At 38.4% G+C, this 25,906-nt stretch overlaps 1 protein-coding gene across 2 annotated transcripts in view; it reads right to left on the bottom strand.

Moving 5' to 3' along the window:
- The window catches only part of PCDH9 (protocadherin 9), an 819,791-nt gene that overhangs the window by 280,945 nt on the left and 512,940 nt on the right, over positions 1-25,906 (bottom strand). Inside the window, exon 3 of one of the 2 annotated variants that reach the window (XM_087967439.1) lies at positions 16,218-16,419. In XM_087967439.1, coding sequence (XP_087823565.1) covers positions 16,218-16,419 — 202 coding nt within the window. The remainder of the gene's footprint in view (positions 1-16,217; positions 16,420-25,906) is intronic. The other variant, XM_087967440.1, reaches the window with a different exon arrangement.

Here is a 25,906-nt window from a genome sequence, read left to right as displayed (position 1 = left end):
AGCACCAGAGCTTTTGCTAATATATCTGTTTCTCTCTCTCCCTCCCCCATCAGCAATTTTTGCACGGGATCTTAAAATTAATATTACTGTGACACCCCTAGTCTGAAACACAAAGGTAAACAACTGTCCAACTTCCTTTTTTATAACACAGTCCAATGGTCTTCAGCATTTTTTCAGATCTACTCTCACCCCAGAAACCTAAATATTCAATATTCTTTATTGGCCAAGTATCACTGGACACACAAGAAATTTGTCTCCAGTGCAAAAGCTCTCGGTGTATGCATAAACAACAAAAAAAAAACCACAAAGTAATATACTCATAAGATACAAATACTAGACATTAATGGGAAAGATGAGAAGGATAATAGTAATACAGACCTACTACCTGGTTAAATATTCTTGAACATAAGATAGTGCTGTGGAAATTAGGTGTTCAGAAGAGTGAGGTCATGAGGAAAAAAAAACTTTGTGTCTAGTTATTTTGACATGCATAATATAATATAATATTAAATAAATATTATATTTAATAAATATAACAGTTGACATAAAGATTTTTCCCAATCAAATAATTGTACAATTTCCATCAGAGGTATCTATACCTTAACTATTCCAACCCACCACATGTAATCCAGATGCTGCTTTTGTCATAGTTGGATGTTGTTAATTCCATAGTTGTTAATTCCCTAGAAGCAAACTCCCTACACTTCATGAACACTTCTCCATAGAATTATAGACAATTATATTCAATGTTAAAAAGCACCAAGAGGTTAGGGAGATGCTAACTTCTTGTTGGATGTCCTGGCTCTCCTTTAGACGACAGCTGTACTGTACATCCAGCTGTGCAGAATTCCCTCCCAATTCTCATTCAATCTGATAAAAGAGAACTTTATTTCAAAGTTTGAATGAAATTCTAATGGATGGAATGTGATGTCCCTGCACCTATTTAGTGATGAGGTGTCTGAGAGATTAATCTGTGTGAATGACCTGTCTTTTAATTCACAGTTCCCTCTGTAGTGATCTGTTACTTTCCTAGTTTGAACATTTCTAAGAAATAGAAGATTTGTTTGGAGAAATTTGAGTTTATGCATCTCTGCACAGTTCCCTCGGTATCCATAAAATCAGGATTTCCAAGACTCAAATATAATATAGAGTTACAATTCTTCATTGATTCATTGGGGGAAGAAATTTAAATGCGATCATCATCTTTTAATGACCCCATAATCCCTTGTGGGGTGGAGTCTGGGCAACTGATTTGAGCTGAGTGATTACTGGCCGGATGCCCTTCCTGTTGCCAATGCAGAGTTATATTCAGCATATATATTCACATCATGCCCAGAGAAAGAAAAATCTGCTGCCCCTACTTAGGATTGAACTCACAGCCTCCTGATTGCAAGGCAAGAGCTCCACCTCTAGGCCACTGCACCACTCAAAAATCTTAAGGTGATAGTAAATAGTTATTTAGAGTGTAATTGTAGGACTTCATGTGATATAATAACAAGGTCTATTATTGTCTATGTACAATGTACTCCACAGCCCATCCAGCCAAACATACAATAGGAAGGAAGCTGGCTAGAAGATTATTAAGTTACCCACTTCAAGTTTGTGAATATTTAGGATGAAGTGAAGGAAGAATGCAGTGACTTGGGTTTAAAACCAACTCTTTGGATCATTCATAAATTCGGCAAGACTTCACTAATTGCCAACTTCATCTATCTATCTATCTATCTATCTATCTATCTATCTATCTATCTATCTATCTATCTATCTATCTATCTATCTATCTATCTATCTATCTATCTATCTATTTGATTTGTCAATCACTTACAAGATACAGGTATAAGAATAAACATAGTTTTGAATGCATGAGATGGATACTTATAAGAAAAATGTAAAATAAACAATAGGACAGGGACGGTAGGCACATCGGTGCGCTTATGCACGCCCCCTACAGGCCTCTTAGGAAAGGGGTGAGGTCAATAGTAGACAGTCTAAGGTTAAAGTTTTTGGGGTTTGGGGAAGAAACCACAGTCAGGTAGAGTATTCCAGACATCGACCACTCTGTTGCTGAAGTCGTATTTTCTGCAATCAAATTTGGTGCGGTTAACCTTAAGTTTGTATCTATTGTGTGCTCTTGTATTGTTATGATTGAAGCTGAAGTATTCATTTGCAGGTAGGACATTGCAATGTATGATTTTATATACTATATTTAGATCAGACCAAAGGCGGCATAGTTCTAGGTTTTCTAGGTCTAGAATTTCAAGTCTGGTGGCATAAGGTATTCTGCAATGAGTAGAAGAGCAGAGAACTCTTCTTGTGAAATATTTCTGGACTTTCTCAATTGTGTTAACATCAGATACATGATATGGGTTCCAGACTGATGAGCTGTATTGAATTCATTGTCTAATCTGTCATGGTACAATATTAGGAAACCCTAATTTCAAATCCCCAAAAAATTACAGCTAATGTGAGCATTTAACACTATCACCATCAGTTAATCATCTGAAAATGACAGCCCGCATACTCTACAGCAGGGGTCCCCACCTGTGGGCCATGGACCCACTTAGTGACCCATGAGAGGATTGCAACCAGGCTGCAAGAACGGCCAATGAGTGAGCACACATGCAACACATCCTCACTTGAGAGGACAGAGCATGTAAGTACACAGTCATTTGTGTGAGTGGCAGGCACACATGCACGCCATTCACGCAAATGGAGCTGCATGCATGGGGTACCATTCCTCCCCCCCCCCCAGCTAATCCACAGAGTCAGAAACGTTGGGGAGCTCTATAGAATCAAGTGAAGTCCTGCATAGCTCAACCACAATTGTTTTTCAGAATACCTAAAACTGTAGAACATCTTTCTTTTTTTTTTCAGGTATTCACTTGAAGTTTCAGATGTTATTCACATTTCACATGGTTCTCCTCCTACATGACAATCAAACATCACACCAAGGAAGAAGCTAAATACGATCGGCACAAACATCTTATTTGAGGATTCATAACAAAGGCTATTGGATTATTATTATTTGAATACGGAAATATATGCATGAGAATATACCTGTTAAAATCAACATATGCATTTAAAAAAAATGGTAGAGAAGAAACTAAAAAAGATGGTCATGTTTTAGGATGAGAGCTTGTGATAGCAATACAATCTTCACATATTATAGCACTGAAGTTAAGAAAATAATTTTAAAAAACCACACTGATTATGTTTTCTCCTCATATACAACTCCCAAAATAGGTATAATACTATAAATATTATTTCTCTCTACATATGACAGTATTTCTCCCCATGAACATGACTTCATCTCTATTTTTACTTTTAAAAGAGAAGGAACAGCCTGAACTTAAAATAATTTTAAAAAACAAAATATCTTGTCTGTATCCCTTACTGTCTTCTTAATGAACTTAAGACATTTACCTCATCGTAAATATCAATTATTGGCTGTGGGGAAACCTAGTCTTTGAGATTGAGTCTTTGAGATGTGGCTTAAAACATAATTTTTCTTTTGTGGTTCCAATTGAAACCTAAAGATTGAGTTTTAAGTTTAAGTTCTAAATGGGCATCGCATGCATTTCTCTATCAAGCCAAAGTACCAGGGAAAAGAAACTGGTTCTAAACAGCCTCTTTATTTTGTGCCCCATTTTAAACTGTAGATCTCTCAGATTTGATGTGCAATCAATTGATATGAAGAACAGAAGGGGAAAATAGCTAGCAACAACATTATATTTGTTGTCTGAAGTTCTGAATCTTTGAAGGTATCTTGCCTGCTTCTACAGTAACTCATACAGTATATAACAATGCAGGATAACAGAATAATAGAGTTGGAAGGGATCTTGGAGGTCTTCTTGTCCAAACCCCAACTCAAGCAGGTGACCCTACACCATTTCAGACAATCTCTTCTTTAAAGCCTGCAGTGTTGGGAGCACCGACAACTTCTGGAGTCAAGTTGTTCCACTGGTTAATTGTTCTAAAGGTCAGGAAATTTCTCCTTAGTTATAGGTTGATTCTCTCCTTGCATTCTCCTTCCTTCTTGCCTTCCTGCCTGCCTTTTTTTTTTCCTTCCTTCCTTCCTTCCTTCCTTCCTTCCTTCCTTCCTTCCTTCCTTCCTTCCTTCCTTCCTTCCATCCTTTTTTTCCTGAATAATAGTGGTGGGACATTATGCTGCAAAAGGAACTGAGAACCTATGACTTAATCCCTTATGTAAACCCCCTAAACCCCTCCCCGCAAACAATGCCCTAGAAATAACACTTCAAAATGAAAAGTTAATTTTCTTTGACTTATCTTCTTGGTATCATGTTGTTATCTTATCATAATCTCTGCTTATCTCCTCAGAATTATAATGGATAATAACCACAACAATGTAAGTAAGTACTAATGGCTAGAAGCTGTAGCTATAGACTTTAAGTTGTGACATAAAATAGAAAATTGATGTAGTACATCCCCTCTTGGTATAACTCTTTGGAATTGGATTTCTGTCAAAACTAAAATGTTCAGACTCAACAAAAAGTTATGTAGGTATAAAAAGAATTAGCAAGAAAGAAAACAGGGCCTGCAACAAACTTCAGCTAAATCACTGAGAAATGGACCAAAAAAAAAAAAAAAAAAAAGCTATACAAAACAACCTTATGGGAGGAAAGTACAAGTCAGTGCAAAGAAAACTGGAAACATGCAATAGAGTTGCAGGATTAAAAAAAAATGGGCTTGTGTTTATTTTATTCATTAACCGTGGTGGATTTTGCCACCACCATCTGTTTATCCAAGGGCAGAGATAAATACCTGTGTGCTATTTACTTGGGCTATTATGATTCACCTGTTTATTCAGAGTTTACTGAATAATTTATTTAATAAATAAGTACTATTTTTAATGCAATGTTTGGACAATTGACTTAAGCAAAGGTGAAGTGGGAGAGATGAGGCCCTGAAAATATATGCTTTTTAAGTTTGGCTTTCAAAATACACCGCTCAAAAAAATAAAGGGAACACTTAAACAACACAATGCAATTCCAAGTCAATCACACTTCTGTGAAATCAAACTGTCCACTTAGGTAGCAACACTGATTGACAATCAATTTCACATGCTGTTGTGCAAATGGAATAGACAACAGGTGGAAAGCATAGGCAGTTAGCAAGACATCCCCAATAAAGGAGTGGTTCAGCTGGTGACCACAGACCACTTATCAGTTCCTTTGCTTTCTGGCTGATGGTTTGGTCACTTTTGAATGCTGGCGGTGCTTTCACTCTAGTGGTAGCATGAGACGGAGTCTACAACCCACACAAGTGGCTCAGGTAGTGCAGCTCATCCAGGATGGCACATCAATGCAAGCTGTGGCAAGAAGGTTTGCTGTGTCTGTCAGCGTAGTGTCCAGAGCATGGAGGCGCTACCAGGAGACAGGCCAGTACATCAGGAGAAGTGGAGGAGGCCGTAGGAGGGCAACAACCCAGCATCAGGACCTCTACCTCCGCCTTTGTGCAAGGAGGGACAGGAGGAGCACTGCCAGAGCCCTGCAAAATGACCTCCAGCGGGCCACAAATGTGCATGTGGCTGCTCAAACGGTCAGAAACAGATTCCATGAGGGTGGTATGAGGGCCCGACGTCCACAGGTGGGGGTTGTGCTTACAGCCCAACACTGTGTAGCACGTTTGGCATTTGCCAGAGAACACCAAGATTGGCAAATTGGCCACTGGCGCCCTGTGCTCTTCACAGATGAAAGCAGGTTCACACTGAGCACGTGTGACAGACATGACAGGGTCTGGAGATGCCGTGGAGAACGTTCTGCTGCCTGCATCATCCTCCAGCATGACTGGTTTGGCAGTGGGTCAGTAATGGTGTGGGGTGGCATTTCTTTAGGGGGCCACACAGCCCTCCATGTGCTCGCCAGAGGTAGCCTGGCTGCCATTAGGTAATGAGATGATATCCTCAGACCCCTTGTGAGACCATATGCTGGTGCTGTTGGCCCTGGGTTCCTCCTAATGCAAGACAATGCTAGACCTCATGTGGCTGGAGTGTGTCAGCAGTTCCTGTAAGACAAAGGCATTGATGTTATGGACTGCCCCGCCCTTTCCCAGACCTGAATCTGATTGAGCACATCTGGGACAACATGTTTTGCTCCATCCACCAACGCCACGTTGCACCACAGACTGTCCAGGAGTTGGGGGATGCTTTAGTCCAGGTGTGGGAGGAGATCCCTCAGGAGACCATCCGCCACCTCATCAGGAGCATGCCCAGGCATTGTAGGGAGGTCATACAGGCACGTGGAGGCCACACACACTACTGAGCCTCATTTTGACTTGTTTTAAGGACATTACATCAAAGTTGGATCAGCCTGTAGTGTTTTTTTCCACTTTAATTTTGAGTGTAACTCCAAATCCAGACCAACCGTGGGTTGCTAAATTTGATTTCCATTGATAATTTTTGTGTGATTTTGTTGTCAGCATATTCAACTATGTAATGAACAAAGTATTTAATAAGAATATTTCATTCATTCAGATCTAGGATGTCTTATTTTTGTGTTCCCTTTATTTTTTTTGAGCAGTGTAGTTTGCAGAGTCTACTTTCTTCCTGATGCCATTTTGGTGGTTCCTAACCTTTTGGGCAGGTAGTAGAGAAAGACAGACAGACAGACAGACAGACAGACAGACAGACAGACAGACAGACAGACAGACAGATAACCTTTATTGTCATTTTTTACTGTGGGCACACTGGCACAAATTAAAAATGAAATTATGTTGCCTGTTCTCAAAAATGTACACATACATATCACACACACATTCAGTTTTGGCTGCCACAATGTAAAAAATACGTTGAGACTCTAGAAAGAGTGCAGAAAAGAGCAACAAAGATGATTAGGAGAGTGGAGGCTAAAACATATGAGGAATGGTTGCAGGAATCGGGAAAGTCTAGTCTAATGAAAAGAAGAACCAAGGGAGACATGATAGCAGTGTTCCAACAATATGTCAGGGGCTGCCACAAAGAAGAGGGAGAAAATTCCTGGCAGTGAGAACAATTAATCAATGGAACAACTTGCTTCTAGAAGTTGTGAATGCTCCAACGCTGGAAGTTTTTAAGAAGAGATTGGACAATCATTTGTCCCAAGTGGTGTAGGGTTTCCTGCCTAAGCAGGGGGTTGGACTAGAAGACCTCCAAGGTCCCTTCCAACTATTCAATTCAATTCTATTCTATTCTATTCTATTCTATTCTATTCTATTCTATTCTATTCTATTCTATTCTATTCTATTCTATTCCATTCCATTCCATTCCATTCCATTCTCACCAAACTGGTATCTATTTCTCTACTTGCATTTTTATGCTTTCAAACTCTTTGGTGTGCAGGAACCCACAACATGAAATCCCACAACAGGCAACATGAAATCAGGTTTGGTGGTTGCATGGAACATACCTTCCACCTTGACTTATCTTTTGACAATCTGCCGATATTCCAAAGTTGTTCCAGTGTTAACCCTGATTCTACCTAATTATAATTACTTAATTCTACCCATTACCTTCCTCCTCTTTTACTTCCATCAACTTTGCTAAGCACAATATCCCTTCTGTTCTGCCATATCCTCTCATTACATGCTCAGAGTGTGACTTTCTATTTGACAATAATGACTTCAAGAAACAAGTATTCTTTATTTGGCCCTAGCAATGTTGATCTGTTCTTGAATTTCACAATATTCTTAGTAATCCTCTTCAAAGTAGGAAGGTATATAATATATCTTCTTTCTTTTATACTTCCTCAGCACCCAAATTTTAGAAGCAGACACCACCAATATGGCTGGCCCATCCTGCAAGTAATGTCTCGTAATGGACATCTATGAAGTTCAAATTCTTGTAATATTCTTTTTTTTTTTTTTTTTTTACAAGAGGCCTCTGGGCACTACAAAAAATGAAAGATTGGGCTGTGGGGATTAGAAGGAAGATTAGTAAAACACCATTACCTACTAAAGGTAGAGGCATCACATTAACATTATTTATGTGTGTGTGTGAACACACACACACATTCTCCAATTTGGAGTTCCATCACATAAGTAACTTTAATAGCAGACATATTTTGAACTTTAATCATAATTAAACTACCAACACAGAGATGTTCCTAATAATAATGGAAATTATAGTATGATTTAACTCCCCTGACATAATTTCACCAAGCCACTCTAGCACTAGACTTATTAAAATGTGGGATACTTATCATCTATAATTACCCAAACAATTTGTAATGTACTAAGGTAGAGAGGTGAAAAGTGATGGAAAGAAAGAATGCAGTTTGGAAAACACAATTCAAACTAAACCCTTTAAGACTACTCCAAGGAATAATGAGGCTTAAGATAAAGCAAGAGAGAGAAAGACTCTGAGGAATTCTAAAACTTTGTCTTATGTTATTTTCAGATATTATCTTGAAATTATGTTGTTGCTCCTTCTTTCCTTCCTTCCTTCCTTCCTTCCTTCCTTCCTTCCTTCCTTCCTTCCTTCCTTCCTTCCTTCCTTCCTTCTTTTCTTTCTTCTCTTTCTGTTTCCTTCCTTCCCTCTTCCTTTCTTACTTTCTTTCTCTTCCTTCTTTTCTTCCTTCTCTTTCTTTCTTTCTTTCTTTCTTTCTTTCTTTCTTTCTTTCTTTCTTTCTTTCTTTCTTTCTTTCTTTCTTTCTTTCTTTCTTTCTTTCTTTCTTTCTTTCTTTCTTTGACCCATTGTTCTCACTAGAAGTTTAACAGATTATTTTTCTACCTACTTTATAAACAATAATTGGTGAAAATAAAGATAATTCTGGATCTTACATCAGTGGATTTATTGTACACAAATAGCTGTTGTAGATAGGTACCTGTATCATTTATCAACACTCTTTAAATATATCCTAGTTTCTTTGTTATCTCCTGGAAGATGAGTAAATACCTTCTGTTGCTTGCAGGTATCAACATGTAATTTCTTCCAGCAGACTCACCAATGTTCACCTTTCTTCCACTCTTCATCAGAGAACAAGTCTCCTTTCCTTTCCTTCCCTACCATACCTCCCAGATTACAGCCTTATTATGTGGTTATCTGAATTATACATAAATGAAAGTTGTGCATTGCAGCTTAACAGTGTGTTGCCTGTTTATGGTCACGCACTGCCATGAAAACAGAGCTGCACACCAGAAGTTCTAGATAACAGCAATTTTCTGGGCTCCTGAAATGATATTTTAACCCTCCTTAGCTTATCGATTGTAAAGTTTAAGATGATTTCAAGTAGAGGTGAAAGCAACAACTGACTCCATCCATACTGTATCCTTAAGTCTTCTTTGATTATTCTTTCCCCTTCCAGCTTCATAGCCCTGCATATCCCAGAGAATACTACTGAATTAGTGTCTAAAGATGATTCAGTTTAGCCTTTTACTACAGCCAAGCTGCCTAGAATGCTACAATATGCTATAGACAAAAATACATGAACACATCCATGTTGTTCTTCCAGCAACAAGATAGAAGAGGTTGCTCTTGTTGGATGTTTGTTTGCTTTTTAACCACTCAATCTATCCAAATCCTCTTTAAGCACCAGGTGGTCTCAAATCTAAGTATCCACTAGGGTGGACCTTGCTTAGCTGTTGAGATTAATAAAAGTCAAGCTAGGGTGATCCATATGAAATCCTTTGCACCAAGCTTAAACTGCATAATCAGGATCTTGTTGTCTCACATGAGACTTCATGACTAGTTTTCATGTACAACCTGAGAATGGATCAAATGGTGTTCAAATCTAAATTCACAAGATTTTATATATGTTTAATCATGATATAATTTACAGTCTTGTATATTTGTCCAGCAGAGGCATTGACCATCCATAAATAAAAGGAAGAGAAACAAACTGATTCTATTTGTAACTTTCATTAATGGGGATTTTTTTTTCCTTTGAATTGACCTGATCATTTATCTCAGCCTTCAAATGCTTAATTTGAAATAACATTTGAGACTATTACATTTGCATATCCACTGCTCTAATTGTATCATTATTAAAATTGCATTCAGCAAAAGTAAGTAATTATTCTGAAACATTACACATCTAACGTGAGAACAACGTGTTTGCAAGTTTTGGACAAGTTTTCTTACTATTGAAATATATGAACATTTTTTAAGTGAATAAAAATATCAGCATCATTTCGCCATAAAACAAAGTGATTCTACCTCTGTATATTAGATCATAAACCAAATACCAAGTTACAATTTGTACAGCAGACACAATAAAGTCATGTTGTCAGGGAACAATTAATCATAGAATGTTGTGCTATTTGCTGAGGCAATTAATATTTTATGCAATTTTGAGCATGCAAATTTGTGATAGTGAAACGTAACGGGCCACATTACTCAAACTTATGTGAACATTGTCCCTACTACCACATTAGCAGCAAAAACAATCAAGTTATCTGATTTTTATGTTAGCTAAATATCTGTGGATGATATTTATAGCTTTAAAAGACCAAAGACAATTCATAAGTCCAATGAGAAAATGAAGTCTTCCCTATAGCATATTAAATAGCTACATGGGGTGTATTTGAGGGATTTCCATATAGGGCAAGGTTGTTCTTGAGTAGGCAACAGACAGTTGTGTGGTTGTGGTCAGCTGCCAGGTAGTTCCTTTCTCACTTTCCATAGTCCCAAAATGGCCTGTGTGGCTGCTTGTTAGGAGGGGAGGAAGTTTTGAAGAAGCTGTGACTCAATCATTCCCTCAACCTTGGGGGTTGATGACTGTATAATAGATATGGTTCTGTAGATGTCATTTTGACTCACTCTTTTTGTGCAACATTTTCCCAGCAGAATTTGTAGAGAGGAAATACCAGCTAAGGAAATACCAGCTAAGGAATAAGGAGATCTTTAAAAAGGCAATCTTTAAAAAAAAAATGGAATTTCCCTATAGAAGATAGGCAATCTGTGTGAATGTGGAGAAGAACAATCCATCTCATATATGCTATGGTCCATACAATGTCCTTAAATATGGGCAAAGGAAGACCTTGTGCCACTGAGATAAAATTCTGTCTCATCTTCCTCTTTTAACAACCTCATAATCCCTTGCGGGATGGAGTCTAGGCAACTGAATGGACATGAGGGTTTACTGGCCAATGCCTTTCCTGTTGCCAATGTGGAGTCTTTTTCAGCAGATATATTCCTAGAGTGCCCAGAGAGAGAAATATCTGCTTCTACCTGGGAGTGCTGCCTACCCCTCCTGATACTGGCAAATATCACTTAGTAGTAAAGGATAATATTTGTAACTCAGGGTTGATATGATGGATCCGACTAGCAGTCATAACATATGATGAGCATTCTTTAATTTCACAACATATAGACAGATTTAACCATAGTTTCAATTGGGAAAATGTGACCATCCTATATCAGGGCAAGTCCAAAAATGTCAGAGAATTGCTAGAAGCCTGACACTCTGACAAATCAGCCATCAACAGACACATAGAAATTAACAACATCTATAGGCTAAGCAAAAGAGTCTATCCCACCCCGAAAGGGAATAAAAAGACCCAAGCATCTCTCCACCAGCAATCAGCATCCAGATCCACATAAATTAATTCCAAGGTTAACATCAGACCAGCAATCAAGTAAACAATATCCCAATTAAGAAACTGCCAAAGAAGCCAACAGCAAACAGCCCAACCAAAGAATTTCTAAGACCACCCCCACAACAATGACAGGCAAGCCACTAGAACAGGGGTCCCTAAATTTGGCAACTTGTGGACTTCAACTCCCAGAATTCTCCAGCTGGTTGGAGAATTCTGGGAGGTGAAATCCACAAGTCTTAACGTTGCCAAGTTTGGAGACCTCTGCACTAGAATATAAATTGACAGCAAATAGCATTCCTTACTAGCACTGATGATGTTACCCAGTTTGGGTAATGAAACATCTGAAAGAAAACAAGCAAGCTTGGAGAACACCAAGGACATCTAATGTCATTTAGTTTTAATCCTGTTTATTTTAAATGCTTTTTACACATGCTATATTTGTATGACCTATTTTACTTGGCCAGCGTTCAATGTTTTATAATTTGAAGGGATTTCAAAAAGAAAGAAAGAAAGAAAGAAAGAAAGAAAGAAAGAAAGAAAGAAAGAAAGAAAGAAAGAAAGAAAGAAAGAAAGAAAGAAAGAACTTGAAGGATGATTCACAGAGAGGAGCAAAGTTGGACTCTCACTGTTGACTAAAAAGCACATTTATCCCAAGACTCAGTTTCAGACTTCCACCAAGCATATGGGAAAATGCTGTGGAAATCCACAATTTGATGGGAAAATTATGCAAAGGAGAAAGGTGTCTTTATACAGCCAGTCATAAAGCCAAGTTGTGACTTTTTGCAGAAGTAAAAAAAAAAAAAATAAGGAAAGATTAAATCAATTCAAAAGTGTGAACTGTAACAATGGCCCAAGTATTAACCTATCCTAAATCAGCTGCATGTGAAAAAGCATTCTCATATCGTCAGTGTCCTCTGCAACAAAACATCACATTCGTAAGTGTTTTTGTGCAGCAAACTGATTTATGTGATGTTTGTTCCATTCAATTGGGGGGTGGGGAGGGAAGGAAGGCACAAAACAAAACACAAATGTGGCTATTATGTGCACAGATGTCCACTCAAGTACGAGTTACTGATGGAGGATTTGGGCTATCAAATGTAGAAATTACACTCTAATCATGATTACATGCGTCATAACAATACTAGGATTAAATACAAATTATGCCTGGAGAATAAATGAAGGAGTTACCATGGGTGCTATCAATAGGAGAGAGTCATATGTAATTACTCCAAGCACTGTATCTGGTAAGCAAGAATTGCATCTTAATAAACAGGATGGCCAAGAGTGAATAATAAAGCTAATGTTGAAAACATTTTTTTTCATTCTTTCATTCAGAGTGAATGATTGCTGGCTTTAAGTTAGCTGGAAGAATTTCTGCTCACTGTGCAGGCGTTTTCATTAAGCAAAGGTAATTGTGTAACTCTCTTGTCTCTTCCTAGGCTGACAAAACTGGGGAAATATGACATTGGATTGCCGGCGTGCTGCTTCATTAAACCTGAAGAATATTTAACTCAGAATACAATCGGGTTTTGAAACCTCAACCTAATTGCAGCGCCAAAATACTGAGAGCAGAACAGACTGGTATTCATCATCGTCAACAACAAACATTTTTTGTGCACCTAGAAAGCACGGCCCACCACGGGAAAAACACCCAAATCGAAAAGTACATAATGAAAACTATGTATGAAAGGGAGAAGGGAATGAGATTATGCTTTTTAAGATGTAAACAAGCAGATTTTAATTTGGCTGTGTGTGTTATATAGCCCAACACCAATATTATAAGCTAATTATTTATATATATATACCTTTGTTCCCAAAATGAAAACATGTGCCTTTTCAAACAGATATACAAATGGAAGCCCTAAGGGCTGGCTGTATAAAGCATGGAACTGCTTATCAGTCAGGCAAATGGAATAGAAATTACCTGGAATTCTATTATTATATCATTCTATTCATAAAACATACAAAGAATGGTTGCAGGGACTGAGTATGGGGTGACACCATAGCAGTGTTCCAATATCTCAGGTATTGCCACAAAGAAGAGGGAGTCAACCTATTTTCCAATGCACTAAAAGGCAGGAGAAGAAACAATGGATGGAAATTGATCAAGGGGAGAAACAACTTAGAACTAAGAGGGAATTTCCTAACAGTGAGAACAAGTAACCATTGGAAAAGCTTGCCTTCAGAATTGCCTTCAGTGGAGTATTTTAAGGAGAGACTGGACTGCCACTTGTCTGGAATGGTATAGGCTCTCCTGCTTGGGCAGGGGGTTGGACTAGATGACCTCCAAGGTCCCTTCCAACTCTCTTATTCTGAATTCAGTGGAACCAATCATCCCAAAAAGATGAACGTGCAAAGCAGCAGCATCAACAACAGATAAACAGAATCTGAATTGTTTGTTTTTTCCCCATTTGAAGTCTCTCGGTTGAAATATTTTGAAATACCAATAGAAGAGAATATTTGTCACTCAGGGGATGCTGGTCTGTGACCTAATAGAGATTTGATTGCTTGTTGCTCAGGGTTGAACTGTGAGTTTCTTGTTGCTCTCTCCAGTTGATTGTTTTCTTGCAGACATTTCATTACCAAACTAGGTAACATCATCAGAACTAGAAGAATTTATTTCTGATAATATCCAAGTGACTTGCCATATGAGTATAAGCACTGATGATGTTGCCTGGTTTGGTAATAAAATGTCTGAGCTTGACTGTTTTCTTGCAGACATTTTATTACCAAACCAGGTAACATCATCAGTGCTTATACTCATATGGCAAGTCACTTGGATATTATCAGAAATAAATTCTTCTAGTTCTGATGAGCACCAAGGACCCCACAATTTAAAATACAATGCCACAGACAAAACAGCAATGGAAAATAAATGATCCATGATAATATTTGGGAGCAATGTCTATGTTTATGTATATTTGAATATATTAAAATATTCTCATATATTAATTGGTCGAACAATGAAAGCAATAAGCAAAAAGAAAGAAGGAAATATATTTTCCCTTTAGACACCCTTCCAAAGAAGCACTTAAATTATCTATCCTGTGGGCCACATACACATGTGTTATGCCACAACAAAATAATAATAACAATAACAACAACAACTGGAAAAATCACAAACTATCGTGACCTGGCCATTGAAACCATGTGATTATGGATGAAACATGCAACAGTGATACCCATTGTCATTGGGACACTTGGTATCACGTCCAAGCATTTTATAAAATACATCAAGAAATTGCAGCTTCCTGCAATAACACCAACATAATTGTAAAAAAACTGCACTACTCGGAATATCGTACATCTTAAGAAGATACTTGGTTGATACCTTGGACGCTGGCAGCAACCCATATCATCCATCAGCGCCAGTCAATGATTTTTGTGATACATTTTTAAATGTTCAATTGACTGAGTTTCATGTTTAATGAATAAAGTAAATAACAACAACAACAACAACAATGAACTACAGTCCATTTTGTCATCTGCTGTAGATTGGTGTGTTGAAATTAAATGTTGAAATTATATGGAGGATGATAAATTGCATATTCACAGCCTCTACATAAAAAAAAAATAGTTTCCTGAAAATTGCTGTTTCGTGTTAAAATTTGGTGACAATTTTTTTCTGTTGCAATTGATAATAATAAGATCAGTGCTTGAAATAGTAAAATGATGCAATATATCTAAATTGAAAAACAACAAGACGCCTCTGTTATCTCAAACAATGTAGAAAGGCTAATTCTGTGTGATATTGTGATGTCACACACCTCCTATTTCATCAGGCTTATCCAGAGTACTGGCACCAGACCTGCAATGCAATCATAACCAACCTGTGCAATTTTCAGTGCAGTGCAATAATTCACTTAGGAACAATGCTACAAAAGCTCACACTTGCCTAAGGATTACATTCAAATTTTTGCAGTGGAAAAAAAGCTTTGGACTAGGGAATGGTGTTAGAAACCATATTCGTCTGTTACCATTTATATTTTCACAATGCAAGGAGACAACTCAAGGCCAGGTGACGGAAACCAAGCTAAAATGTGTCTTGGTTTTTCAAGCAAATTGGCTTTAAATTTACAAACAAACAACAGTTTCCTTAAGGAATGATTCATAGAGGTTATCTTATGTTTCACATATAATCTTACTCATGAAAGTACAAAAAGAAAGAAAGAAAATCAATCAACCACAGAGAAAACAACCAAAGGCCAGTCATGATGGCCTGAGATTAAGAAGCTGAAGTCCAGCATATTTAGAAACAACCAAATGGAACCAATAAATTACATTAAAGAAATGACTTCTATATTGTATATTATCCAAGCCTTAGCAGTACATTCATGAATAAAACTTAGAAAAGGAAACAAGCCCTTTCTATCAATCCCGAAACCACATATGAGCACAAAATAGTGAGTCCAAACAAATATATGTGCAGCAAGTAGCAACAATGTGATCCTTTTCTTCTATCCTTTTTTCCACCTGTATGTTTCTCCTCTATCTTCTTTTCCCAAATACCTTTCCTGATCTTATTATTGACTTTGATCCTTCAGCCAGTTTCAATTGCTATCCGAAGGATGCTCTGGGCATCCTACACATTCATCTGCCTCCTTTTTCAGGCACCACCAAACCAAGTCCGAACACCCTATCTCTGTAGAGGGATGTTTATGAAAGTCAAAAAAAATGTCACTCACCAGAGTTGGGGTCCGAGTTTCCATCTGCTTCGGTCCTCTTGTCCGGGGAGGCCTGGTCGTAGAATTCGTCCTGCGGCTGAACCAGAGGGAGAGGGTGTGAGACCAGCATTCCACTACCCACAGGGTCATGATCTCCTAGGCCACTGTCACTGCAGCTTTCCTGTGAACCATCGGGGAGGTGAAACGTAACACGACGTTGAGACTACAAAGAAGAGCACAGGACAAGCTTGATTAGTGCTCTTCTTTTTCTCTTTCACCCCTCCCTCTGTTTCGATAGATGGTTATATTTATGGTCGATCGCCTCAATCATTTCCAAATATGAGGGCCACACAGACAAATTTTATATTTATTATTTTTTGTAAGGGGTGCTAACCTACACTCACATATCAGGTAGCCAAAGATCTCCATCAAGTTACACAACTTTTAATTAGCTATGCTTTTTTACCATCCTATTTTTCCCCTTCCCCAATAATAAATGCTGTATTCAACTGTTTCCCTTTTTACTGTACTTTTTTTTCCTTGTAAAGACTCAACAAAGACAGTAATAAAGATATTACACATATTTGGTCTAGTCAAAGATTTTATATATATACAGTATATACACACGGACACACAAACATGTCTCTGGGCAGATATTTAGTAACTGGTATTCACGTTTCTTATCAAATTTATAGAAAATGTCCTTGTTTTTTTATATGGAATTGTTGCTTGGGGAGTCCAAATCCAACTTGAAATGAATTTATTTCCCAAAGATACCAATCAGAGTTCCCATCCTACTCATGTCAGGAGGCACCATTTAAGGTGCTTCTGATTGAAAGGATTACTGGTGACATCACCATTGACTATGGGGGCTCCATTCACGTCTACACAAGGAGCTGGAGTGAGTGACAGAAACTAACCCCAAAATGCAGCAGCACTGAGGTCTCGAACATGAGCTTAACCCAGCATTCTAACCACATGAGCTACCACACTTCATCCATTAGAGATCAATATAGATTTTCTGCAGAAAGCAGCATTTCTTCCTATTGTATACAGTTGCATTGCTGAAAAGCATTTTCACACTAATAAGGGGCAATGGTAGGGATGTAGGTATTGCACTGTGATGGCTTGACTTATGGGGCACTATAACTGGATCGAAGAGGTAAAAAAATGTGACAACGAGATTCAGAGTATCTAGCCTTTTTTATTTTTGGTACATCTATTATTGTGTAACACTTATTCAGGAACAACAACTTAAATCTTGGATAGTATTTTTTTAATCCCAACAAGAGTCTCTACCAGGGGTGGGATTCTACCAGTTTGCACCTATTCACTAGAACCGGTTGTTAACATTCTAAGCAGTTCGGAGAACTGGTTGTTAGAAGAAGTTATTGGCCTAATCCTGTAAGGAAGGCAGGAAGGAAACATTCTGGTGTTGCTTACAGAAACTGCCTCTCCGTTAACCCTTATTACATTCTTGGCAGGACTAGACTTCCTGTCTCAGGAACTTCTCTGGAGTTTTTCCCCCCCTCCTTTGCTGGTATTTTGCTTGTGTGGAGTGACTATTCAAAGTTACAATGGCACTGAAAAAAGTGACTTATGACCATTTTTCACACTTACGACTGTTGCAACATCCCCACAGTCATGAGAGGCCAGGCGAGGAGATGCATGCCTCGATGTGAGTGATATTGAGTTGGCCACACCCAACCAATAACATGACCACCAAGCCATGTCCACCCAGTCACTTGACCACCAAGCCACACCCACCACCTAAGCCATGCCCACATAATAGGTTGTTAAAAAATTTGAATCCCACCCCTGGTGGGATTAACCATCATTGGTTAATGCCAGAAATAACCAGACTAAATTATCCTATCATATCTAACATGCTACTTATCATGCTATTGTCATATGCATAATTTGGGGTAAAGTAAAAGAGATAGAAACATATGGATAAACTTCCACTATCTATGTTGGAATCTTTGAATTCCCAACCAAAAAGGTGATGTTATTCGAAGGACACCTTAGAGCTGAAATCCATCACTTCTGGAAAGGGGGAAAATTGAACAACATACAACCACATCCCGATATGTCTCATAAGAAAGATCAAGTTGCAAAATCAGTATGAAATAGTTAAATCTTTCCTGGACTGAAGCAAAAGTATCAATACAAGAGTTTTTATTTCAAATGGTGCTTTAGAAGCAAACAATATATTCCTCCCAACAGAGAGGAAAAATATGGAGGTTTTTGTAATAGTATCACTCACACCCATGCATGCAAACCTACTCCCCATGCACAATTAAGAGATGTCAAATTTAATTTTCTTACAGAAGGGACAAAGAAACAACACGGAAACAGGAAGCTGTAGCTTTCTATTGCAAGCTTCAGTACTTTGTGGAAAGGGCTAATGTGGATGGTACACAGACATTTATGCCAAAAAACATTGTTTTTTCAAGTGGTTTAAATGTAAAATTGTTGTGTATGCATGTATGCATGCATACACTTATTTTCTACAACTATTGCAAAACTTGGTCCTATCATCTGAATTTAAGATTAGGGAGATACATCTTATTTAGTTTTTTTTTCCCCCTTTGGAAACCTAAAAAAGATAGCTGATTTAATAAGCTGCATTAAATATGTGGGTCATTAAAGTAGTCATGTCTTATTTCAGGTTTATTGGCAGATGGAAGAGGAATGAGCACTCTTTAATAGATGCTGTACTTGTTTCCCAGCACTTCCAACAGCTCCATGGGAAGAAGTTGAGATATATACAATCGCTTCCTTATGTGTTTCATTTTCAATAATATGCACAAAGTCTCTTTTTGAATTTTGAAATGAAACATGGAAGCTGAATGCTTTGTTTATTTAATGGCATTTTGCTTCATCCCAACACTTAATTTAGCGCCGTGCAGAGTTGGGTTCCAGATAATGTCAGGACTACTGTACATACACAGACTCTGTAGTACATAAGTCCAAATAAACCAAATTAGGAAGATAGATAAACCTGGCCACCTATGTAAACACCGTAGCATTTGGACTTGAAAGGCTCGTTTGTAATTGATGAAGTGAGTTTTGTAACAAGGTTAGAAGGCTTCCTTACAGAACCAGTAATTAAAGTGGAGATGTGACCTTGAAAGATAATGATTCTTCCAATCATGTCTGAAGTGACAATGATCATTAATCTCCAGTCATATTACTATGTCTGCACCATTGGAGTATTAATACAGACCAACCCATCCAGGTTGTGTTTTAAAGACTTATTGAGACAAGGTTTTTTTTGCTTCAAGTTTTCATGAATGAAGGCAAATATATGTGTCTCAGAATAATATTGCAGGATCCAATCTGGGTCTGTCACTGAGACCAGAAGTTTAGTCTTCCAAGTTTTTGGACATGGGTTTCCACAGGAAACTTCTCTCTACCTGAATCAGGGGTGGGCTGCTGTGGGTTCACAGGGGTTCAGGAGAGCCCCTAGCTCACAGTTTGGAGAATCTGCAAATCCCACTCCTGGCTGGCCCCATCCCCCCCTCCCCCCCTCCAGAGTCCCCATTTTAGATGCAGGTACAGAGGCTCAGAAAGGGCAAAAAATGGGCCTCCTGGAAGTTCAGGAAGGCCGGAAATGGGTCCATTTCCAGCTTCCAGAGAGCCTCTAGAGCCCAGGGAGGCTGTTTTTGCCCTCCCGGAGGCTCAAGGAAACCTTCTGGATTGCCCCTCCCTCCCGCTGTGGTGCAGGAGGCCGATTAGGCCATGCCCACCATGGCCATACCCAACCAGCAATCAGACAGAGAAACTTTGCTAAAATTTTTGAAGCCACCCCTGACTGGAATGTGTACTTTGGTCTACTTTATGAGTCATATTAATGTGATGCCTGGTTGGATGTGGCTTCCTATTGGTTGATTGGTTTGAGATAAAGATAGGGAAATGATGGAAGCCTGGGAAACAGGCCCTTTGTCAGTCAACAGTACCATCAACTAACCAAATACTTCGGTGCCAAGGACTTGGCAGCCCAAGGAAAGAACAGTCTAATAGCCAGCCATCAATATACCAATCAGCCAATATGAAGCCCACAGCCAACCAAACCCCACATAAATATGATTCATAGAGTAGACCAAAGCACACATTCCAGTAGAGAGATGTTCCCTGAGAATGGGCTCCAGCACAAGTCTGAAAGCTTGAAAGACTAAACCCTCTGGTTCCAGTGACCAACCTGGATTGGATCTTCAAGTTTTACCTCAGCTTTTCTCAACTTTTTTTCTACCTTCCAAAAATAATAATAATAATAATATGAAACAACAGACTCAAGCTGCAATGCCATTTGATTGAAAGCATTGGGATATTTCTACTGGGAAATATTCAAGATCTTGGTTTCTTCATTCGGGTGTACACCTTTTTGAAATAAATGGAGGGTCTCTATACACCCTTCCCTGGGACTTTGGCCCATTGAACCCAATGAGACTTTCTTCTGAGATGACATATATAGAATTTCATTATGACTATTATTTCAATATACATAAAAATGTGGAACTCATACATTTTTAAAACCCCTCTTTTTTAAACATTGTTCAGATAAGAAATCATTATCCGTTACTCACCAGACAATACTGACTTTTATACAAAGCCTGGTTCTTGTGATTAGATGGCATGAATATTTAGAAGGTTCCTCTTTATCTTTTTTTTTTTTCATTGTGGTTATGTCATTCTTATTGTAATTGCACAGTATAACTTGCAGAGTATAAGTTACACATGTATTCTTTGTCACTATATTTGAAATCACAGCATGTAACAGACTCAAACCTGCAGTCCACTTTGCATGAATATTTCGAAGTAAGATTAGAAAATGTCTTTTGTGCTGTTCCAACAAACTATAAGGTAATATAGTGACAAACAAATTAAAAGCTAAGTTCTGTTGCTTTTTGTGAATGTGAATGATCAGATGCATTTAACAATTGCAGTTATGCCGAAGAGAGAAAAAGTACCTTCCTTTGGATGGATTCCATACTGCCTTCATATATATATATATATATATATTATATATATATATATATATATATATATATATATATATATATATATATATATATATATATATATATATATATATATATATATATATATATATATATCCATATACAAATACACCAAAACCTGGCCACTATGGAAAACCCTAGCCACAGAGTCATCAGAGAAGCCATAGAGATTGAAAAAGACCAGAAAGCATGAACAGAAGAGATGATTCCACCAGGCTGTCAATCATTTGGAAGCCTGCACTCACAAACAAAAATCTCCACACCACAAGCCAGGCAAACACCTGGGCACAAACAGATCCCCTGATACCTCCAGCTCAAACACACCCCAACCAGGCACCCAGATGAAACCCAGCTTCCTAACTAATGATAGCTCCATTTACCCGGCCAAGCTGCACTAAAGACCTCCATTAAAGTAACACAATCTGCCAGCCAATCAAGATACAAAAGAGCCAAAAACAGACAGAAGATATCGAAACACCCATCAAGCAGAACACAGCAAACTCGAGACCAATAAACACAGACCAAGACTCCCAACCAATCAGGATGAAGAAAAACCATTCTGGCACAGCAATTGCCCCAAATTTAAATCTGAAACCACTGTAAAGTCTGCCCACAGCGGACACATACAGAAGCCTGATGATGGCAGATGAGATTCTGCTGAAACGTTGCTACAACTTAAAAGAACTACAATGACGCCAACCAAGCCGACACCATACATATATATATATATATATCATCGTATCAGGCTTCTGTATTGTGTTCATCAGATGAACACAATACAGAAGCCTGATGATGGCAGATGAGATTCTGCGAAACGTTGCTACAACTTTAAAAGCACAGCTACTATGACGTGGGAAAATACCGAACAAAGCTGAATGCCATACATGTAAGTACCAAAACTTAGAATATATATATATATATATATATATATATATATATATATATATATATATATATATATATATATATATATATATATATATTTCACAGTGTTAAAATATTGAATAGAAAGAGTGCAGAGAAGAGGAACTTGGAGGCTAAAACATACGAAGAGTGGTTGTAAGAAGTGGGTATGTCTAGTCTAGTGAAAAGGAAGACTTCGCAAGACATGATAACAGTTTTCTAATATTTGAGGGGCTGCCACAAAGAAGAGGGAATCAACCTATTTTCCAAATGAATAGAAACTAATCGAGGAAAGAAGCAACCTAGAACTAAGGAGAAATTTCCTGACAGTGAGATCAACCAGTAGAATGGCTTTCCTTCAGATGTTGTGGGTATTCAAGAACAGACTGGAGAGCCACTTGTTTGGAATGGTATAGGATCTCCTATTTGAGCAGGGGGCTGGACTAGAAGACCTCCAAGGTCCCTTCCAACTCTGCTATTCTATTCAGTAAATAGAAAAGTATCAAAGAAAAATAATGTAGGTATAACATCATAAAGACTATTACCAATGTTTGCAATGTACTCACAATGAGTTAATCTTTCAAGAAGACTTGGGTGTTGTAGCTGCCCTAGTTTGTGCAACACAGTTGTGAAACACTCACCATCGAAGTACTCAATCTTACATTTCTTAGGATCTAACTATTTACAGTATTGTCTACCCATATACAAGCCCAGCCTGAAAGCAGAAGATAACCCTGGTTAGAGTTTATGAGGGGACTCAAGGAATATTCATTTATGATCTTTTAAATGTTCTCAATCATCCAGGTCATGGTTGTCCCAAAGGGCCAGCCCATGAATTTCCACTGCTTTCCTTTCCTCTGCCTTCTGCAACTGGACTTTTTTGGTTATTTTCCTTGAAAATCTTTCTCCAGAACTTTGGAAGCTTCTTGGATGAGAAGGGAAATGTTTTCAAGGGGAAAAGCAAACAAAGTTGTGCTATTTTTTTCGAAAAGCACCTTTAGGGTGTCTTTTAAATGGTTTCATGGTTCTCAGCTATTTGCATATGTGTTTCATAGCCTATTCTTTTTAGTGCTGCAAAAATGTTTTAAGAATAATTTTAAACCGTTCCATTGTTTGAACTGCAGTTTTATGGGCTAATCTGAACTCTAAAGAATAGATTGCATCCAGATACCCCTCTTTCACCTCAGGCTAACAAGTAAGTCTGTCTGGAAGGGGAGATGAATAGTTGTCTGCCACATCTATTCATCTCCACCCCCTGTCTTTTATTCCCAAGGTGGGGCTTTGTTAGCAGTGGTCCCAAGGATCGGCCCATAGATTTCCACTGCTCTCCTCTCCTCTGCCTTCTGCACAACCGCGAATTAGGCACTGGACCCAGCTGTTCCTCTTCTTCCTCATCAGCCACCTCCAGACCTGGGGGCTGTCGACTCTTCATCTGAGGGCTGACGGATGGCCCAGGCTCCACCTCTCTCTCTCTCTTTCTTTCTCTCTCTGCCAGCTCCATTCCCTCTTCCCCCTTGGAGCTGTCAGATTACCTTCATGGTACCCCATGCCTCTTCCTCATCTGATTCAATTGCCAACAGGCAATAACATCAACAAAACGAAGTTAGTGGCCCTATCAAATTAAGCATCAAACAAACAAACAAAAAATCACTGCTATGTGAAATTTCTCAATATTTTATCTTTGAGTCTTGGTTTTTTTTTTTTAGCAGCCAATCCCCTTTTGGTCTGCAACAAATGTGTTTGTTATTTTACTGAATGTAACTAGGCAGTCAATCAAACAAACAGACATACATGCTAGTTTCTCTATCATGGTTAAGGGAGAAAATGATTTTTTAAAAAACAGATGGGTTCATTTCTCCCTTAGAGAATATTTATAGGTCAAAAGGAAGAGCTACAGAACATCTATTTCTTCTTGCCATCTGTGAGTTATGCACAATCGGCTTGTTTTTTTATATATAAACAAAGAATTATGTGTCTCCAAATGTCACAATATGGGGCATGAGTATGGTCAAATTATTTATCATGCAAGCAATATTTATTCATACAGACTCTGGTTTCAGTTTAGGCATAGTCTAAAACCACAAATCCTATCAGGGTGAACCAAACACATTTCTCAAACAGTATTTTTTTCCTATCTATAAATATTCCTCACTCTGTCTGTTTCTTTTTTCCCCCTTCTGTCCTCCTCACCTCTTCTGCCTGAGGTCTGACACATGTGAGGAAAACCCTACTTTAGCTTCAAATCAGCTTCCAGTGTCTGGAGCTATCAGACATAAAAGCAAAACAAAACAAAACAAGAAAACTCCCTACAGCTGAACTTCAGTTGCATCCATCCAAAAACTTTCACCTGTCCCAAAACATGTACGGTATCTTAATTTTGGAAGAATATCCATGCTTGTGCTTATCTATTCTTTGTTTGTTGGGGTGGGAGGCTCATTCTGAATCATACTTTAACAGATTTTACAGATAATCAGAGTTGGAAGGGACCTTATAGGTCATCTAGTCCAACCCCCTGCCCAAGCGGGAAACCCTACACCATTTCTGACAAATGGCAGTCCAATTTCTTCTTGAAGGTCTCAAGTAATGGTGCTCCCCAACTTCCGAAGGCAAGCTATTCCATTGGTTGATTATTCTCACTGTCAGAAAGTTTCTCCTTATTTCCAGGTTAAATCTCTCCTTGTTCAGTTTCCATCCATTATTCCTTGTCTGGCCTTTGGGTGCTTTAGAAAATAGCTTGACCCCTTCCTCTCTGTGTAGCCCTTCAAATATTGGAACACTGCTGTCATGTCTCCCCTGGTCCTTCTCTTCACTAGACTAGCCAAGACCAGTTCCTGTAATCGTTCATCATATGTTTTAGTCTCCAATCCCCTAATCATCCTGGTTGCTCTTCTCTGTACTTTTTCTAGAGTCTCAACATCTTTTTTATGTGGTGACCAAAACTGGATGCTGTACTCCAGGTGTGGTCTTACTAAGGCTTTATAGAGTGGTATTAGTACCTCACTTGATCTCGATTGTATCCCTCTGTCAATGCAACTTAGGACTCAATTTCAGTGACAGTCATATCAGGGTTGTGTTTGAATTTGGGGGGAGGGCAGATGGGCATGGCCAGGTACCTCACTTGATCTTGATTGTATCTCTCTGTTAATGCAACTTAGGATTGCATTAGCTTTTTTTGGCTGCTGCTGCACTCTCCTGGTTCAAATTTAGCTGGTTGTCCACTAAGACTCCAAGATCCCTCTCACAGTTACTGCTATTGAGCCTGGTTTCACCCAGTCTGTATGTGTCCTTTTGGTTTTTCTTGCCTAATTGTAGGACTTTACTTTCCATGATACATGATAACAAAGTTCAAATATTTGAAGGGCTGCCACCACCACCCCAAAAAATGAGGGGGTCAGCCTATTTTCTAAAGCACTAAAAAGTAATACAAGACACATGACTTCAGAAGTTCTTGGTGCATCATTACTGGAGGCTTTTAAGAAGAGAGCAGACAACCACCACCTGTCTTAAATGGTATAGGGTCTCCATCTTGAGCAGGAGGGTGGACTAGAAGACCTCCAAGGTCCCTTCCAATTCTGTTATTCTGATGTTCTGGGTTTTTTTGGTTGTTTTTTTTTTTTTTTTTTGTAATGTTGATTGCAAGTTGAACACAGCGAGACCAAAATGAGGGATAAAAACATATCAAAAATGGCATGGGCAAGATTTTGCCTCTTGTATTTCTGTTGGTCATGGCTGTTTTTGTTTTTGTTTTCATTTCCCACAGGAATAAAAGATGCAGCCTTTACA

Source organism: Notechis scutatus, chromosome 5, assembly GCF_049901735.1.
Source record: "Notechis scutatus isolate UNSWTSFEM ecotype Mainland chromosome 5, rNotScu1.2, whole genome shotgun sequence".
In the NCBI taxonomy this organism is placed as follows: domain Eukaryota; kingdom Metazoa; phylum Chordata; class Lepidosauria; order Squamata; family Elapidae; genus Notechis; species Notechis scutatus.
The sequence above is the reverse complement of the archived record's forward strand: the minus strand, read 5'-3'. Positions and strand labels throughout refer to the sequence as shown.